A 21,262-nucleotide genomic window follows, 5' to 3' on the forward strand; every position below is an offset into this window, starting at 1 on the left:
ACTGTCCTTATAAGTGGGACCAGAATTGTAGCATTCTGTCAATATATTGCTTAATCAATACCACTATAACAATAGCAAATGGACCAGTGGTTGAAAAAGGTCAGGGGCCATCTGCAGTTTTCTGTGACTGTTTTCTGTGAGCTTGTGTGCTATTTTATACTTGCTCCATATAGCCAATACACAGGAGTTACTGTTTTTTAATAAAGTTTCAGTGAAGTTTAAGTAGTCATTGTCTTGATAGAAAATCACTGATATAAAATACATACATTGCAACTAATATCTCCAGTTTCTTTCTCTATTAAAAATATGCTCTATACTAATGTCTTTGTCTTTTCCCACCATCTTTAGTTAAAGTGATTTTCAATACCTCCTTGTCCTCCCACTCTCCCACTCTCTCTCTCTCTCTCTCTCTCTCTCTCTCTCTCTCTCTCTCTCTCTCGCTCTCTCTCTCTCTCTCTCTCTTCTTATCACAAGAACGGTACACACAATGTAATTGTTAACTATTGAAGTTTCATATTGAATTTGAATAGCTTCACAACAGTAATAATCTCAGCATGGTAAGTGTCCACAATAAGAGTGCATGTTTCTCTAATTCAAAGCCATTCATCTTGTTCACAAACACTATGTCAGTCTTTTATTATTCTTATAAATATGCATAATACAATGCAAATCAATTCTTAAAATTGTCCATCACAAGAGATGTCGGTTTAGCTATTGGAACTTATCCGCACCCCAAAGGCGAGCCTTCTGTAGGTGCACAACTAAAATACACACTATATGCACATGACACATTTGAAAGTTGTTCAAAATGACGAATAATAATTCTGAACAAATTGGAAAGGAATAGCTGCTAAATAGCTGTTTAAAGTGTTTTTAACCTATCAACATGTCCAGGGTGTTCAGCATGGTGAAGGGTTCAGTGTGCGGGCCTATTAGAATTTAGGGATCAGCTTACTGTCATGTAAACCTTAAACTCAAGTTTTCACTCTCTGACTCCAGTTTGTCTGACTTAATTCAGGTTGAAGGTAATGGATAATATGGTGACTGTCTACCCAGCAGCCTTCATGTTGCATTGCAACGGTAATCTAAACAATAGCATTACATCCACCCTGCTATTGTGGCAGTGCAAAGGTAGAGCAAGAGATAAGACAAGCTTGCAAAAGAGCTTTCTCTGCTCAACTGTTTTTAGAACATAGTGACAGTGTTGCTATCATTGTGACTTATGTTTGGTTTAAGAGGGTGTCTCACTCTTGAGTGTTACATTACTAAGAACACACTTGTAAATCCATAGGGGAGTAATGGCTTTCTGTGTTTCCGTGCACCCAGGACATGCCCCAGCTGAGCTGCTTTGTATATTGAAAACCATGGTAAAACTAGATCCACAAGCTGTACCTCTGTATAATGGCGAAAGATGGCTCAGGTAAAGACCTACAGACAAAAGCAGGCTGTAGTTTCAGCAGTTATATTGCTGTGTGGTGTCTGCGAGCCGTCATATGTGTAAGAGTAAACAAGAAAAGAAAAGGCAGCATACATTGCCTAATAATGTCTGTTCTTACACAATGTAGTGTGAGCTTGGTGGTGTGATGAAATAGAAGTTACACACCCATCCATGCTTGCTTTGGGCATTAGATCCATGGGAGGGACTATATCATGCTGCTAGGAGACATTTCAGTCATGCACACGCACACACACACACACACGCACGCACGCACACACAGACACACACACACACACACACACACACACACACACACACACACACACACACACACAGGCATGCATACACACCTCTTACTGTTCTCAATTCATCCATATCTGACCTTGAGATATGGGTGCAGTGATTTTCTGAAAACAGTTATGTCTCTTTTGAAGAGTTGCCTTTTGTTCTTTTTCTTTTCTGTGAAAAAAATATTCATGCCAGCAGAGATTATATTTGAGTTACATAAATGTAGATTAATTTGAATTTGTCATGCTCATATTGAATCCATGTTTCTTTAATTCAGAACACTAATGTCTTTGAAACTGGAATGTATGGGGCACAAGCTTCTTTTGTTTACAGTGCTAACACACCGTGTGCACATGCATACTGTCATGGTGCAGTTACAGCAGTACTGTAAGGGTACCTGGTAGTATTTGGCACCACACAAAGATTCATTTTGTGAATCGATGCAACCTCGAGGCCTTGAGCAGGTCCTTGTCCATGGCTGACAATTTGCATTTAAATTGCATCACCCACACAGCCTGATGCACCGCACCTGAATAAGTACAGAAATAACTGGGATGAGTTCTGGAGCAATTACACACTACTGCATTTCACAAACAAACAGAACAGAAGACAATCACTATCAACAACAAAACCACCAAATCTCTATTTCATTTTCAAATTTTTTAATCTTATTTCTTATTTGTCTATTCGTATTCTCTAAGTTTGAGCCATCAAATGAATTACTACAGTGAAGGTTACACTGAGTATGTTATATATATATATATATATATATATATATATAACAATTCAAGAGTTACTGTATGTTATCTGGCTTCTCCCTTGACCAATACAGGTGTGGCAGGCGGCATTATATGACAGACTTTGGTCAAAGATTAAGGAGAACATGTTACATTTCACTGAGGGGAGTGTCCCTGCCATTCATTGAACTAATATACCTATAACCACTCCTATAACTTGCAGTGGTTGAGTGTTTCTGGAGTCAATGCCTCACCTAACTGCTTACCCTCATTTTCTGCCATTTGGGGACAGAAGCCCTGAAATGCATTAAAATACTTAAGGAAGTAGCCCATGCTGTTCAAAAGTCACTGAAGATCAGTATAATTAGATTTGATCCTGTAGTCTACACTTTTGGGACGTAGTCACAAGAGTGACTGAAGGACAAGCTAATATTAGACACAGTTATAGAGGAATAGATGGTGGGGCAAGTGGCAGCAAGTCTGCCAAGATGTAGCCTAACACAGAGACAGTCAGACAACTTATATTATGTCTGTTTCTTCCAAGATAGCTGGGAATCTTTGAGCCACCTTTATAAGTGCTGAGTTTTGTTAATGGATGTATATTGTATGCTTACACCCATGATAACTAATTTTAATTATGCAATAAGAAAAGAAAAGAAAAAGAAACTTTGACTGCAGTTCTACTGCTAAGGAATCTAGGTCTGTATACTTTCTTTCGGATAGAAATCCCTGTAATAATCCAGAAGGGACTTTTTAAATAAAAAAAACGTAACTCAATACTGAGTTTATAGTAGAAATCTCCTATTTCTCCTAGATATTTCTTTTACTAGTGGTAGTGACAGCTGTGTGTGGTACCCAATACTGAATGAAGGCCTGCTTTTTTTTTTTTTTTTTTATATCTCTAGTGTGTGGTCTGTGTCAATAATAGCCTACTTACTAGCATAGCCTACATGTAGGATTCACCTCATTTGTCTTGCAGTATTCTTCCACTGAGATAGTGCTAACATAGATTGTAGGCCTAGTCTAGTGGAGATAGTGTTGAAGGAGGAAGCCCTGATTTCATTTTGCTGCAGCCTATTTTAAATACACTTAACTCATTTCACTTTCAAATACACCTCTTTGAGAGCCACTGTCCTATCTCAGCATTATGTTTACCGCCAAACTTGTATGTATGATTATCATACTTTTGTGACCTTCAATATAGTACCTAGCTGAGTGATAGAGGTTTTTGTTGTTGCGACAAATGACATGCAGCCTGTGCATGTTTGTTTTGAATTAGCCAGCCAGCACAAAAGTGGTTTATCTTTGCATACTGGTGCAACACTGGGCATGTGTATGAAGCCGTAGTCCAGCCCTGCAACCCGCCCACCACCCTCCCTCTTCCATTCGGTGCGTCTCGGTCCGCCCGCAGCAGTCTCCTTTCCCGGCGAGGTTTCACTACAGAGATGGCTGCGAAAGTGTGCAGATCAGTACTCCTATTGTCCCGGAGCAGCGGAGCGGTGGCCGGTAACCTCCCCGCACTTGTTGTCTCTTCACAGCGGCATCATCAGCACATAAGACCGGTAAGTCCCAGGACGTCTGTGCGCACAGGGAGAGGTGTAGGACCGGGCAGTCAGGCTGGACCGGAGAGAAAGCGGCGGTGGCGGCTGTGCTGGCTAAGGAAGTAAAGCTAACTAGCCTCAAGATTTTCCGTTCATGTCTTTTCTTCAGATTGCGATTCACGGAAAGGTGAGGCACTAGATGAGTCATACTATGTATCCCAACCCGGTGTCGTGTGGTTGTTTTAATCCACAATGGGACATAGAGGTTTGACAGAGGAATTGCAGTTTTTTTGGAGCCCTTGATGAAGGTGTGAATCAACACCCCACTGGCGCTGCCCCGCCGTTTACTGTAACTAGCCTTCAGATCACTCTGCTCTCCTTTCACATAAAGCCCCATATCTCTCGTGTCCTTGAACTTTGTAGGCATTGCTTTTTCAGCCAGTGCTGTTGTGGTTACTGCGTGTGAATTTGATATGCGATCCCGTTTAAGGTGTGTGATTGTTTCTGCAGTCGATGTTGGGATTGGTTTGATAACCGACGGAAGGGGATGGGTGTCTTATTTTTGTGCAGTAAAGATTGTTTCGTGTGAGTATATTTTAGGCTGCAGCTTCCGGAGGGGTTGGTTGACAGTCAATGACCGATGGTTCCCCTTATATCTCTGCTTCTGTATGGTGTGTGAACTGCATCGTCTGTGTTGTTTGGTGGTGCAGCAGCAGCAGCAGCAGCAGCAGTGGAAACTCAGGCAGAAACTCAGAATAATGAACGTCTGCACTGTGCTACAGAGGGAAACTACAGTTGAACTGAGAGAGGGAGTGACATATATACTCACTGTTTATTCATACACACACACACACACACACACACACACACACACACACACACACACACAGAGTTCACTAAACATGGAAGCCCACACTTGGATGATGTCAGACTCTCCAGCCAGCCTGCTGTTTCTCCCCTCCCTGCGGGTGTTTCCCCATTCAGCTTAGGAGATCCTGGGTTTTCCTGCAAACTGATGCAGGTCCTTTACATAGCCACTACATGAAGCCTCAAAAATGCTCGCAATAACCGGAAAATAATTATGTTTACAAAACTGTCACAACAGTGCGATAGTTGCACATCTTGTTCAGCTGCCTCAGCCTGAGGAGGGAGGTGAGGGGTGAGGCACAGGATGGACTGGAATACGAAAGAATGAGGAAGTCATTGCAGCTCAGGGCAGAATGGCCCCTTTACATACATAACAATAATAACATCTTGTATTCATTCATAGCTACAGCTAGGAATGCTGCCGTGATATTTTGCGAGTTTTCTTTTGTCCTTTCTTTCTTTTTCTCTCTGTTTGTCTTTCTTGTGTTTTTCCTTTCTTACTCCCTTACGCTTATACAAATACTGGCACACTTGCCACAGGCCATGTGAAATTAAATGTTGCTCCCCTTCCTGTGAGACAGGTCAGCTTGGAGGTTAAGTAGCTGTCAGAATAGACTTACTTGGTCCACATCTCCACACTGTCCCCCGGTGCTGTGTCGCCCACTGTGAGCTATTACAATAGAACACATTTACTCTTGTGGAGAAGTAATATTCTCTTCTCTCCTAAAATACGTAGGCCTGTTTAAGCCTTAAATGATTTAACAGGGTGAGTTGTGGCTCACTGCTTCGTCTCAGCAGAGTTGGCCCTAATAAGTTTTCGTTTTCTTTCAGTCTGCGCAGGTTGTAGTTCTGTTTCCCTGTCATATGGTGTCTTCCTCCATCAAAGCGCTGCTGATGCAGCTCCTAACGCTGGCCTGTCACTGTGTGACAGCAAAGCTTGTATTCATTTGTGGGTCCTTCACTGCAGTGTGGGAACTCTCTGTTTCTAGACTTGTGTCTATAAAGCTGCAGTGGGACACATACTTATGAGTTGCCATTAAGCATGTAGTGGCATGTACAGTATATCAAAAGACACAAATATGCTCTAGAGAGCTCAGAGACTTCTGCTTCAATAACGTGGCGCAGATATGATGGGTCAACTCTCCGCAAAGCAGACTGTGGGCTCCAAGGCTTACAACATTTAACCTGCACAGGATTACTATTGAGTCAGCTGTCATATAAAATGCAGCTGTCTTGAAGTGTGGCAGGGGAGTTGAGTCATTGTGGCTAAACAGTCCTTGTAAAAGGGTTATAAATCACAGATTGAAGTTGGGTTTTCTATATTATGAGCACACTGAGTTAATATTTTCACTTGTCTAAAATATAGGGTGAATTAAAGTTAAGTTTTCTTTAATTATTCCATTTAAGCCGACATGTTCGTGAGAGGAGTTGGTGGCTGTAGTCTTTGAGTCCAGGGGGTCGAGGCCCGCTCCTGGCTTTTAATCCAATCAGTGTAGGAGTAAACTAATTTATCCCTGCTGCCTTCACAGGCTCAGTACCAAAGTTATCCGGATTAGTGTGATAAGAGAGACTGACTGTCAGCTTGTCGCTGTTTGTTAGAAAGGTGATAAGATGATGATTGATAAACCTGTCCATACAGGCAGTTTCACTGAGGTAATCCAGCCTAAATGGACAAACTGGTTTCTTAGGGTGCACGATTCAGAAAATGTCACGATTTGATTCAATATCGATTTTTAGGCTCAAGATTAAAAATAAAAAAATAAAAACTTTTGCAACTTAAAACTCCAAAGTGCCAAGCTTTGGCCAGCTTTCAAATACATTTAATTCAAGAATTAAATAAAAAGAGCTTTTCGTTCAGAGTTCGGTGGGAGTTTAGAGCATTGAAAGAGTGCGTTGGTTGACTGGGATGTTAGGTCCTTTAGGTTGTTGTTCGTCCACGTCTTTAATGTTAATCTCTGGGTGATGGCGTACCATGGGAGTTCTCAAGTTTGTGGTGTTTCCAAAATACTTAACATTCGCTTTGCAAAGCCTGCATATAGCATGATTCCTATCAAGTTCCATCTTCCCCTCGAGGTTATAAAAGCTGAAATGTGCCCAAACTCTCGCCTTCAATGAGGATGGAGCAGGTTGAATAATTCTTTCTGTGAGGTTTGCCATTGTTTGCGCCGACTAAACTACTTCTGCTGCACTCGTTCTTCTTTTGATTATGACAAGAGTGCCCAGGCATCAGTGTGAATTTGACGCAGCTCCATCTATGGGAATGGCGAGCTAAACTCATTTCAGGACAATAGTATACATGCCATTAAAAAAAAAAAAAAATAGATTTTTGGAATTCTATGAATCGATTTTGAATTGGTAGAGCTTGAATCGCGATACGAATGTGAATCGATTTTATTTTATTTTTTTGCACACCCCTACTGGTTTCTAAATCCATTTATGATATTATATATATATATATATATATATATATATATTATCAATATCAATGGAATGTCACATTCGCTTTATGTGGTCAAGGCTAATTAATGATTTAATTCTTCACTTTAGAGTCTGATGATTGACAGATGTTTTGTCCTCTCCTGTATGGGAAAAAAAAAAAGTATGGCATTTCAGTGCTAATGCTGGATTGGCTGTTTATGATATTAGAGGTTTATGACTACCACTATCATGTCTGTTCTCTGATCTTATCATTTCATGTCTGCTATCTCTGCTGCAAAGGAACCTTAATAATCTTTGGTCAGCGGGGCAGCTGCACTGTTCCATCTTTTCATTGATAGTGGATTACTATGTGTACACAGTGGCAAGAAAATTGATTGTTTTCCTGCAGAGGCAAAGTGATACAATTGAATTTCATTCCGTCAAAGGTATGGTTACAAAAATGATTGATTTATTCACTGGATATTCCATCCAGTTCAGATACCATGCCATATTACTGGTCTTGGAATACCTACATTTTCCACATTAACATACAGTATAAACTTAGGTAAAGTGGCACATACACCAGCTATACAGTATGAATAAACTGCTTTATGAATTGTGTTTTGCTTTACAATAAAATACATATAGAGCTAATTCAGTGAAGTCACCTCAAGCCATATAGACAAGAAAAAAAATTACGAAAACTTAGGAAAGGATCCCATAAAAGAGAGAACTGTCAAGTTGCCAGCATAATGAAATAAGATCAGGAATATACTATTATACAACAGAAATTATGTACAGATTATTTCTATTAAAAATGTTGAATGAAACCTCACAAAGTTGCACTTTGGTCTTGGACCTATAATCATTCAGAAACACTACAGTGTAACCCTGCTTTAAGCCAGTTTTATATATATGTCCACTAAGTTTAACTACTGAGTAGTTCAGTCCACTATTGACTGCCCACCTCTTCAGTTTAGTTGACTTAGCTTTAGATAGTGGGCTGCAGAGCAACGAACAGGAAATAGAGAGAGAGAGAGACAGACACTCAATCCTGTATCGCCAGGCAGGCAATGTTAGCTCACTCCACTTCAGTGGCAACATATCTTAGTTAGGCCAATGTCCAGATACAGAATGACTGAATTTCCCTTGACGTATTTCCCTCCTGGAGGACATGAGTGCCCAGTAAAATCTCGTATTTTTCACAAGCTGCGACCCCTATGTGTTTGTGTTGTCTGTATGGGGAACCGTTTACCAGAAATGAGGCCATGTTTCTACAGCATCGTATCCTTTGTTTTGTTAGTTAAGCAGTGTGTCCCTGCTGTTTGCTCTCATTTGTTTGTGTGTGGGCAGGCATTCAGGATAAAAGGTAAGGTGGACTTATAGTAAGCATATAGCAATTAATCATTTGATTATCAAATGAGCAACACAAGACACTGTAAGATAAAACATTGAGAGATATTATTACATGTTGAGTGCACTGATTAATACAATAGCAGACTGATGTGTAATCATCCACCACTCTTGTCATTCCTAATAATATAAAAAGTAGTATTGTGAGTAAATAGAGATGCTGGCAAAATAAGCAGCGGTGACGGAATAGGTTCTACTATCTATTAAGCAAAATGCTTCTTTTTTAGATAATGGTCCTGGAACAACTTGGCTGGTACACAATCGTACTTTTTAAAGTTGTGACAGGAAACAACCATCCAATGCACTTGTGGCATACACTGCTGATATTTCATTGGTCAGCATGCTTCAATTGTCAAGATGCTTACCAAGAATTTCAACTGTCATTACCATAAATGTCCCAGCCGAATCCATTGTGGTCACGCGGCTCACGCCAGTCTCAGGGTCAAGGCAAGGCAAGCACTTCTTCCTCATTTCATGGCGGGTACTGTGCTCAAAAACGTAGGTGCTGATTGGCCGAAGAGGAGTCCTGTGTATCTGCGCCATTGAACTCTATCTATCGATCTGCGCTCGATTGCTCTTCCTTCATCCTTCATCCTTCAACTACCCGGATGTCTGTCACAGTAATTTGAAATAGAATTGTGAGAACTGAATGTGAAGATATATAGAGAGTTGAACTTTCAGTGAGTATCACATTTTATTGGACTTCAGTTCCAAACGAATACATTCAATTTCAAATTATACTATTCTGATTCAGTTTTTCAATGCAGTTATTCAAGTTTAGCAATTCAAATTCAAATATAAATGATTCAAATTCAGTTTCTGGTGGCTCATATTTCAGCCCGTAGCAATCACCCTGGTGAGCAGCGGCCAGTGTAATTTCCAATGTCTGTTATGGTCTGGGAGTTGTATGGCTGACCTGGCAGGCGTTCTACACTGAAACTGAGAGTGGTGCAGTTGTTCTGCTGTACCCTTAAAGAAGTTTTTGTCATCCTTCTCGCTGTTTCCATTATAATTGCGGTTGCCAGGTCTGTGAGATGGTTAAACACATTGTTGAAATACAGTAGTTCCTGGTGAAATAAGCATTACAAAATACATCTCATGGCAAAACATCTTCTACTGCAGGTATTTTCACACAAGCCCCATGAACAGCTGTGAATTGTGTCACTATATGACTGCGTGGTCTTTCCATCTGATTCATGGGCATAGGGAGAAAAGCTCTCTCTGCTAGATCTCCAGACATATGCTAGTGCTTGTCCTGTTTCCCCTGTGCTTTCTTAATCTAATTTCCATTTGCTCTCTGAGTCCATCACATTACAGATCCAGCTCAGCACACTGACCTTTCTCACGCTCACCAGCTGTTTGCCCTGCGGTCAAAAATACCTGTCCAGGAATGTGAACAGGTTCAGTATAAGTATTTTATATTTGTATTTAGCAAGTGTGGCTGACCCCAACTGTCTCCATGTTTGTGTTAGGGCTGCTCAATATATCTTTTTTTTATTTTTTTTTAATCGTCATCGCAATATCAACTGGCGCAATAAACACATCGCGAAAGGCTGCAACATATCGCGAAAGACACTCAGAGATGTTTTGTGTTAGTTGAAATAAAATATCAGTAGAAAACTGCACTTTAATGTAACTGTCATTCTTTAAAAGAATGTTGGAATGATTTCCTTTTATTTGTTTTAAACTCAACAAGCAATTTATTGTATTTTAGCAGAATACTGAAAGTACTGAGTTCACTTTAATATCTGTTTATTTATCACAAGTGATATTGTCTAATATCGCGATATTCAGCAATGTTATCGCATATTTTCCTGATATCGTGCAGCTGTAGTTTGTGTAAGCATTACAGTTATTATTTTAATGCTTCAAATCTTTACGAGAATGAGGGGCCACATGTGTCTGTAATCTGCTGTTCATTATGGAGATGCTGTAGCGTTGTAATGGATGAGACTATTGTGATGGACAAAGTCCTCATTAGTACTCTGGAAGGGATTTCACCCTCGAAGTGGTAAATGACTGGTGAACTACTGCTTTTGGCATAGACTAATTAGCTGCTTCCCATGTTTCTGTGTGGCCCAGCGTGTCTGCAGTCAAGTCTGAAAAGGACAATAAACTAGGCCAACGTGTGTAATGTGATGATGGATGGAGGCGACGCTTGGTTACCCCCTCTCATCTCTGGGATGTCGGCCTGGTGGCGTCATCCACCAGAAGGGCAGGTGAGGCTGCTCTTAGTACCTGAAGGACACCAGCAGCACAGCCTTTCATGCTATTGGACATGGGATTGGGCTCATTATTGTGACAGCAGAACTAATCTGTGGCAATGCTGGGTCCAAATCAGCAGTGTAAATTAGACTGGGCCCATTTGCCTTGTATGAAGGTCAGCTGTGCCCAGATCTGTCAAAGAATGCGTGACAGTTATGTGAAAGCATTTCCAGATTGAGGTGTTCTGCTGTCTAGACCAGATTGTCTCCACCACACCAAGACAAGCACTGCAACTATTAGGGCTGGGACGATATGCTTTTGTCCTGATTCGATTCTTTCATGATGATACATGTGTGCCGATTCGATTTGTATAGCGATTTTCATTTATTACGATTTGATAGTATTGAGTATTGCGATTTTCTTTTCCTTCTTAACAAAAACAAAAGTTGAATAATACACTTCTAGTAACAATATATTGTGAGACATTTCAAAAAACTAATTGTTTTGTAAAAAGAATGCACATCACATGTCAGTCAGTCAGTCTGACATTTATTTCATTTGTAAAGAATTACATAACATCGATACATACCATGAATTGATTTCTTTTCCCACCCCATAGCAACTATTACATGTTGCAGTACTACGTGTTGCAGTTTAGATACTGTACATACTGCGTGTGTTGTTGTGGGCTTCTAGGGTCTTGAAAAGCATGTTTTATTCATTTTTATTACATTTTAACATTTTGATTTACATAAAACCTTGGCAAATTGAGAATTATCACAGGAGCAACAAAAGTACAATGGAGTGACTAACTATGAGGGGCAGAGTCCGTTATATCTGCAGGCCAGAGTACCTTAAAAATAGGACGACCTTGAATGCGAATGATTGGGTACGTATGCTAATATCGTACCTGAGTGTACTCGTGTGTGGTTGTCCACCTTTCATTTGTTGGAGGAACTTTTCTCCTCATTCATTACAGTGAGAAAGGGGACACGAAGCATTCGCTTCCTGTGGCAAATTATTCCTACCTTGTTGTCTTTACAGAGTTCAATTTGACAGAACTGCACCCTGGAAAATATCAAGACTCTCCATTATGCAGCTTATTAACAAAAGGGAGGGGGGGGGGGGTCGACTTCTATTCAGGAAGTATTGGTTGTTTATGCCCTTGTTTATACAAGTTCATGGTAAATTAATGCAAAATGCATAGTAGGACAGATGATGGCTGAGTGCAGGAATATTGACAGACAATTAAGCTTTTGATAAATAGGTGTATCATTTTCAACTTGTGAATGCTAAAGCTCCAGCAATGTGCAACTCATTATTGCTTGCCAACAATCCTTTCTGTCTCGTGTCCTTTTTCCCCAAAGCATGCAAGTAAATTTCACTTTGCTGACAGGTCTGCCCGCTCCTTCACTCAGAGGTAAGACCCTCATACTTGAATGTATCATGTATGCCCCCCCCTTCCATTTAAAACACCCTGAGCAAGACTAGATAGACTTTGTGTACTAATGAAAATAAAAACCATAATCGGACTATTGTGTGTTGAGCTTCTCGTATCAGCCCCGTGATAGAGCAGTATTCTCTGAACCCATTCTTCTCCCACTTATCTACATTGCACTGCTTTATTAAATTGAAAACAATATGGTGTATGGAATCTGACAGCTCCATAAACTACAATAGTGCCGTTTAAAGCATCATATCAGGGCAGGGCAGCAAGAGGAGAATCATCACTGACTGTAAGAGAGGCAGCAGGAGAGAAGAAACTGGCTAAGCTGTTGTGAGGCAGCTCTTAGTTGGAATTGGTAACATTATGCATGAATGCTTCTTGTTTTAATGATTGAGTAATAGCTGGGTGGTTGTTCCGAAGAATGTTGGGATTGTGTGATGTGAGGATTCCCTTGACCTCAGTCTCACCTCTTTCACTGAAGAGAAAGTAGCTGAGAAGGGCTGCTTCTCATTACAGCTTCCCCATCTCACTGTCAGCAAAACTGAAAGGATGTTTGCATATGTCTAACTACAGAACACGGTTTGCTTTGAAATTGGAGTTTTACTCAGAAGACCATTACCCTGTTTTAAATAAGTAGATTTGTAGGTGAAAATGCTATATCAACTTTTTTCCTGGTAAAACTGCTCCTGCTAACTTTGGAATAAGTGAATATCATGACCCTCCAAAATATAATGAGCACCATTTTTAGCAGAATACATCTAAATGATAATGTTGAAGCAGCAGCATTTAGGATCCTTGAAAACTGATTTGAGTATAATTACTTTGTAAATTATTTATGCATCCATATAAGTTACTTAGCTACTCTATTGGAGGAATAAGTGATACAGTACTGGGCATTCAAGGACACAATTAGGTTATAGTTTTACCCAAATAGAATACAACACGTATTGCAGACAAACCTTGAAAGCCAAATAAAGTGCACAAATTACTAAACCGTTCACTTTCAAAGGGGACACCTGCAAACTTAAACAAGGCTAATAGCACTATAAATGCTTGGATGCAAGCTAATGAGAAGTCCTTTTGTTCCTGCTGGATCAATGTACTGGGTTAATGGCAGGAGAACTTGACACTTTCAAGTTTGTTACACCTTTTTTGGCCTGCTGATTTAAGAGGGCAGGCCAGTGTCTCCTTTGATAAAGCCAGTTGGTCTCTGGGGACAGATGAGGCTGCTCTGCATGCATTTCAAAGTTTATCAGAGTGGTGGTGAAACTTACTGGTGTTAGGTTACCAGGGAAATGAGGGCTTTGCTGGTCATGGTTAAACAGGATGTATGGAGAGCTGAGAAATCATCCCTGTGTTGAGGTCATTGTGACTATACTGTACAAGTGTGTGTCGACTTGAGAGGAATTCTCTCTCTATGGTGTGGTGCCAAGCAATCCTGCTATTTGTTGTTTCTTTTCAGCAATGGCTCCCTTTGCTACCCTGAGTGGTTGGCAGGCATTAGTTACAACCGTCATAGTAGGGCTTGTGACAACTTGCCTGGCATGGTTTCATGCTGTTTCAGCGTGCAAGAGTTGGTGGCAGTAGCAAGAAATGTAGTATTACACAATATTACACAACGAAGGCAGGTAAGAATTAGACTGCTAGCTAACAAAGGTAAAATATATGTATAATTTACTTTATTTAAATGTTTTACGAGGTGGGAAACACATTCAACGCATTATAGGCATCAACACTATCAGCATTATCAATTGATCCTTTTCCCATTCTGTAGTTTGTTACAAGAAAACAGATTTTCCTTTTTCCAGACAAAATCCAGTATTCCAGAACTATTACCCACCCCATCAATTACTGGCTTGTCGGTCATGTGAAAGTCAAGCTGTTACTCGCTGGTATAGATGTTAAAAAGACAGTTTTTATATATATACACACACACACACACACAGTAGCTCTATGACTTGAGGCTGACCACCATATGCAATACCTAGGTATTACAATGGCTGAAAACAGCTCTTTAACTATGTCATGGGTTTGCATATCCTCAATCATGACAAATCTGCACTCTTGTAACAACAGGTGGAGGAGTCTTTAAAACATGAAATAACTGAGCATCTCAGGAGGCACACAGAAACAAGTGGTTGCCTGGCAGCTGCTCAGAGACAACATGTGGTCTGAAAAGTTATGACAGGAGACGGGATGTCTGCCACACAAAAACTGGAGTGAACAGGCTCTGCTGTCCTCTCCCTTGTGTCTCCAGGAGCTCCGATGCCCCTTTACGCTGACTCACAAAACCTTTCCTGTAACCCTAACACCAGCCTGCTCTCTGCCTCAAATGAGCTGTCTGTGTTTTCTGAATGATGCTTGTGACAACCTCATTACACAACCAGAAGTCAAGAACTGAGATTGATCAGACTCTGAGCACATCCAGGGAGTCAATCAGCCCCAGAAAGCATGGCTCTGTTCGGCCTGGCGCCCAGTTTGTTTGCACTGTAATTACCCAGGTTGTTGCAGTGCCATGGTAGACACAAGCACACACAGGGGATTCACCATGGAGAAAACAAACAAAGATGCACATCTCTGCCAAACAATCGACCCTAAAAGCCCTTGAGTCCCGTTGTTTTAATGGTAATGATTAGCTGGACGGGAGAGAAAAGCCAAACATGTCTCGCTCAAGTCACGACAAGCTTGATCGTAACCCAAGCTGTTGTTTTTTAAAAAAAATTTTTTTGCCGCTCTGCAAAGTGAAGATTCTAATAGCTTTCCTGTTGATAGGCCTGTCTCCTCTAACTGCTAACTATTTATTTAAACAAATCGGTGGTCTGAGTTTGAGCCTTGTGTCTTTTAATTAACTGCTGTATCAGCACAAGTGGCTCAATGGCTGGAGACACACGTGGAATAAGCATGCCTTTTCAGAGAGCACAGCTGAGATTGTATGGAAGAGGTGGGGAGGGGTCAGAGATGAGCAGGGTGGTGGTGGGGTTGCCTTTTGCTGCCTCAGCACTTTGGAGCCTAGTTTACACCAACCAGTCATTTTAATGATATTCTATATTTCTGTGAGGGTTAGAGGTTTTGACCAGATAATCCTTTTGAAGGGTTTTTCACCAAATGTTACTTCAATACATCATGAGAGAAATGCTCTATAGCATCATACGTTTTCCATATCTAATATAAATACTATAATATGACTGTACAATTAGCGCATCTAATGAGTTTACTCACTGCTGAACATGTCAAGTTGAAATTAAACTATCTAATGGACTGTTGCTGAACTGGAAACTGGTGAATGGCTCAGCTGAGGGACAGAATGTCTTCAACCCTACAATACTCTACAATAGGGCTGACACTGGGCTATATGGTTAACATCCCCCATAACGGTATGGACATTTCTATACTCTGATATTGATATGTGTATTTTGATATAGAGGAAATTATCTCCAATTTTTAATTTAAGTCAAAAACTGAAAAATCAAGTCCTTACTCTACACTGTTTAAAAAAAACTGTAAATATTGGCATAAAGGAGTCCTGCCCATTGGTTTGCAACATTGACAGAATGACCTAATACAGACAGATATACTGTATTAAAGGGATCATACCTCATTCTAAACTGTATAGAAAAAAAAAAAGTTAAAAAAAGGTATGCATTGTCTCACAAATATACGTATATTGTCATTTCAACCATCTTCACCAGCCAATGTATCATGGCCTATCCTAAAACACTGTGCCTAGCCTTATAAATTGGCGTTTCTACCTTCTTGTACGTGAAAGTCAGTAAGTACTTAGAGAGGGCGATGTGTGAGAGATACAATCTTGTCTCTGCTCAATGGCACCTCCGGGAAGCAGGGCAGTATGTAAATTGCTTATGTAAATGGTTCTGCTGCTGTAATCTTCTGTTGATGAGGTGTCTGACGTGATGGTCTGAAAGACGGACTGAAGATATTTGAAATTCTTTGGATTACAAAACATTTAACTCTTCACTCATAGTGGTATCAGGGAATCAATTTAAGAAGGAATATCCAATAATAATAACCGCAGCAGCCCTACAGATATATGGTAGTGTTTGATTAAAATGATGGCAACTCGTCTTGTTAGCGCGATCATTGAGAGTGAGTGTTTTTATTAATGAAAGCCGACCGTCATAATTGTTGTTCTCGGCCATTGAGTTAACACAGCGCTGTTTGTAGGAGCCTCATCTTTATAGTGCAACTGCAGTGTGGTATTAATAAGCATGACATTCATGTAGACTAATGCTAATTAGCGCTAATGCTAATCTGCATGATTGGAGCTCTGACAGTGTTTATAGACTGTGACTGTTTCTTTAAGGGCACTGTGAGGCTGAGGATGTGCTGCAGGTGTGCTATAGCTATGCTAGTCCAGCTCTTTGTTGTACCACAGACCTGAAATGAGAGATATCTATCTTTATTAATTAATTTTGATGCATGTGCGCGTGCATGCACACACTTGCCGCACACCCTTTTCTTGATGGAGACTAAGGAAGAGGCTGTTGACCTCGAAAAACGCCTGTGGTTTTCACATCCTTATTCCACACACGGAGGTCAGAAAGCGACAGAGCGAAGAGTCCCTCGACCTTCTGCCAGAGAGGGTTAGCGATGACCCTGCTGCCCGCTGTCTTCACACTGCTGTCTGGCTTTGGATATGTGCTGTGTGGCGCATACCCTGCAGGACTTGCATCAGCTTGAAACACACACACACACACACACACACACACACACACACACAGATACAACTTCACACACATAAAATCTGCTTTCTCTTGTGTGACAGACTGGGGATTGTTCGTCAGCTGTTTGTGTGAATGCTTGTTCAAAGCCTTTGATTTGAAACGAAGCTTTGAGCAAAAAGACAAGCAGCATCATGGAGAGATGGAGATACTAGACATTTCCATTCTCACGATACTGTTACTCATCTTTTGCCAGCTAGCTAGTGCCCCGCCGTTCTATAAATAGGATTGTGGAGATGGTGGAGAGGAGACTTTGTCAGAGAATGCATTTCCATGGAGACGGTCTTCATTGGGCATTGTAGACGACAGGATTTTGGGCTAGTTTAGATAAAAGTATGTCTTTATATTCCATATGTAGTTGTCAGGACAGTGTTGCCATAGCAGTCTGGGAAAATGACAACAAGTTTGTTCCTCTTTGCTGGTTGCAGATGTCTGAGTCGACTCGACAAATACTGCAGCAGCAGCTTCCCCGTTTGCTTTGGAAACAACTCCTGCAAACCATTGTTCTTGTAAAGTTTATAACACTCTGCCTCACTTAATAACACACACACATGCACAGACAGTCAGACTCACAAATGCTGATTTATAAATCTTATTTTCATAGACCAGTCTCAGAGTAGGACTATCTAAGGCTTTTGATCACCCTGGAATCCTATGATCCAAAACAGCTGCCTAATGTTTCTGCCTCACTATAATTGTGCTCCATTATGTTGCTCCTAAGGTATGTTGAAGTGGCCACATGTCCAGCATGTGGCAGCTATATTGAATTATTTTAATGTTTTTGCTTGAAAAGTTGTTTTCTTGTTCTGCTAATGTGGGTAACCAGGGTATTGATCTGGGAGGGGTTGTGCGCCATTCCTGTGGAATTGGAATAAAAGAAAGTACTGTTTCCACTGTGCATATAAAAAACTCAGCTGATACACATCTCTCTGACCCAGTTATTTGTGTCTCTTCTGTGGGGTTTTGCCTGCTGTGTAGCCCATCTGCAACAGAGCCCCAGAACTTCCCTCTAATGCGCATGAAAAAGACAATTATCGGCTTGTCAAAGAAAGGTTACCGACTTTTATTCTTCCGTACAGCCGCTGCATGCATGCATCAAATGCTTGTCATTCAGCCAGAAAGTTACTAGGTATCCACCTGGTTGTTGAGCGTGAGGAGGTAGAAGAGCTAAGTTTAACATCAGAGGGGATCAGTGATGGACCTCCAGCTGAGCTTTCAACTCACACTTCCAGAGCCTTTACTAACCCAGGTCCTGAGGGAAACCCTGGGGAAATCCCACTCTGGACAGGAACTGGATGGGAAGAAAAAGAGATGGAGGGAGAAAAAACTAGGGGTATGGAGAGTTGAGAGGGGGAGAATGTGAGAGTTGAAGGGGAGGTTATAGGAGTATCTCTTTTTTCAGCACCATTGCAAGGCTTTCTTTTGTTTTCAGCCTTAGGCAATGTTTATAAAGTTACATTGTATTGAGCTATCTTGTAAATCCAGCTATTTTACACTGGCAATAGACAGACGTGAGAAATTCTCCTTGCCAAAAATCAAGGCATGTGCAGGTCACTAACAGGTTGATTTTGAGGCGAGAAGAGAAGTAAATATACAGGATCCTGGAGCTTTTCGAAAGTCCTGGTGCTGCTGTTGCCTGGGTAACACTTTGCACACTGAAAATGTCCTTTTTTCCAACCAAGCATTGAAGGTTATCCGTCTCATTGTCTCCTGTTCTCTGCTTCTTATGCAAAAATTAATTTCATCTAGCAGGATCCAGTACAACATTTCTCTGTGCAGACATGCGCTCAGTAAAAAGGCGTCTTCACAACTTGGTTATTGGGTGACTGCACTGCCCTGCACTTCTTTCCATTCAGCCTCTTTGGAATAAATGTAACACTACGGTGCACAGGCAGCGGCAGTGTTTATTCCAGTCTTGAATTATTGAATTGCCTATGAGGCCTTTGCTTCAAATTTCTACTACCTTTTGATGCAAAATTGAATATAAAGCATTATATTGTCAAATATAATTTGAAGAGAGTTGCTGCTGCTCAAATCTTATTTTGCAATTGACACAAAAACCCACAGGGAAAAAATGTGTAATTTCTTCAGTCTGTTGCTTTATTGCCGTTTAGTTTATAACTCTCCGAACCCTGCGTTCAACTGACATCTTCATACAAACCAAAACATTTTTTGTATGTCTAAGGCAGTGGGAGTGTCAGAGTAAGAGTAGTCCGTTCCCTTCATAGCCGTATACAAAGTTATTATTATAATTATAATGGCTACTGTGCTTCACAGATTCTGGTGGAGAAAAAGCAAAGAGGCTAGTGCTGTAATGAGAAAAAGGAACAGCAGGATGTCGTGGAGGATTGATGTTCACCCAAACTGCAATACGAAAACAAGTAATCAGAGGGAATACCGATCGGTTGACGCCCTTAGTGATGCTTCACAATCAATGGCTTGCATTGGTTTTCTGATGGAAAACTTTTGATGTGAAGGAGCAACATAGTGTGCTCTGTTTGCATTAATGGTATCTACTGTAGCTCTTAAGCAGGGCCATGCTATTGCAGGTCAGCACAGTTACTTTCAGAGATGTGCAGTGGAAATGATATACAAGCTCCCCTCACAATTCCCACAGCTCAAGTGTGCTATAATGAGCCGGTTTAAGAAGGGCATACTGTACTGAAGGTGAGAAGCCCTTCAGTCAAGTGGTGTGGGCGGCAGTGGTTGGTAATCCTCTGGCCCTCAACCCACAAAGTCTGTTACATCTTTGAAATGTAAATGTGATTCTTAATCAGCCAACATTCTAATAGCTGATTTAAAAAGGTTTATGGCTGCAACTAACGATTCATTTTATTGTCGAAAAATCTTATTTTCTTGATTAATTGATTAGTTGTTGGGTCTATAAAATGTCGGTAAATGATGCAAAATGCTCGATACGTGTTTTCCAAAGCCCAAGATGACATTCTCAAATGTCATGTTTTGTCCACAACTCAAAGATATTCTATAGAGAAGTAAGGAAACAAAAAATATTTAAGAAGCTGAAATCAGAGAAGTTTCAGAGAAACTTTATATTTTCTTAAGAAATTACCCAAACCGATATTAATGGATTTATCAAAATAGTTGGCGATTAATTAAATAGTTGACAACTGATCGATTAAGCTAAGATTAATCTTTGCAGCTCTAAAAAGGTTACAACAACTGCAGTTAATACAGACAGAACCATCTGTTAAACACAGTATTTTAATTTGAATGGTTATGTGTTTGCGTGATCTGTTGCTGTTGGGATAGATAGCCTCCTTTCATACTACTGACTGCCTCCAATGCCTTTTACTGTACATGAAAACATGCCCTTATGGGAAACTGCTAACTTTATCCTCAGCTTTACCAGAGACAAATGACAGGCCCATAAACATTTGATTGATGTGGTGGACTAAAGTTACAGTACAGCCAGGCTCAACTTAAAGTCAAAGGTGACCTGCAGTATTGGGAAGCGAGTCTCTAGACTCTTTCATTAGGAGGTTAAAAAGGTAGGATTTACTGGAGATGTGCTGATGGTTGTATAGCCTGAGTTAGACTTACTGTACCTGCAGAGACATAGTATGCGGTTGCCCTTTGTGCTCATGCTGCATCTAACTCTTGTAAGCAAACTTCTTCCTATTGTGATACCCAAAATGTGTAAGCACGTGAAAAACCTGGCTGGCTGTGTAGAATTAGAGCCACTTAGTTCGGGAACCCACCAATACTGAGTGTCAGCCGTCTTTTATTTAATATATACAACATTTGGCTGTTACTCGATTTTATACCTAATCGTGTAAACAATGAATGTTGGTATTGACTGAAGATTGAAAATGTGCCCTTTTCTGTTCCAATGTTATTATTTAACACATATATTTATACACACACACACACACACACACACACACACACACACACACACACACACACAGACTTTTTTAATGCATAGTCCCTCCTCTCCTCTCTGATGCTCGCTCACTCCATCTCTCTCTGATGTGCCTGCACTTCCTCCTCCTCACGCCCACGCTTCTACTCTTTGTATAGCTGATCATCAGCTTTATCTCCTCAGCTCAGTAGGACGTGTGAGTCTTTTGTGTGAGAGAAAGCAAACCGCACATTCCATACAACCTTTTTGGTTTCTTCTCTATCCGATTGTCTCTAACCTTGTCACC

The 21,262-nt window shown here is 40.7% G+C and overlaps 1 protein-coding gene across 4 annotated transcripts in view; it reads left to right on the forward strand.

Moving 5' to 3' along the window:
* The first annotated feature begins 3,850 nt into the window (after positions 1-3,850).
* Positions 3,851-21,262, forward strand: part of mcu (mitochondrial calcium uniporter) — a 57,065-nt gene continuing 39,653 nt past the window's right edge. For 2 of the 4 annotated variants that reach the window (XM_078272754.1, XM_078272755.1), the window contains exon 1: positions 3,851-4,025. In XM_078272754.1, coding sequence (XP_078128880.1) covers positions 3,909-4,025 — 117 coding nt within the window. In that variant the 5' untranslated portion in view covers positions 3,851-3,908. Of the gene's footprint in view, positions 4,026-4,065; positions 4,192-21,262 lie in introns of those variants that run through there. The other 2 variants (XM_078272756.1, XM_078272757.1) reach the window with 1 other exon arrangement.

Source organism: Sander vitreus, chromosome 17, assembly GCF_031162955.1.
Source record: "Sander vitreus isolate 19-12246 chromosome 17, sanVit1, whole genome shotgun sequence".
NCBI lineage: Eukaryota > Metazoa > Chordata > Actinopteri > Perciformes > Percidae > Sander > Sander vitreus.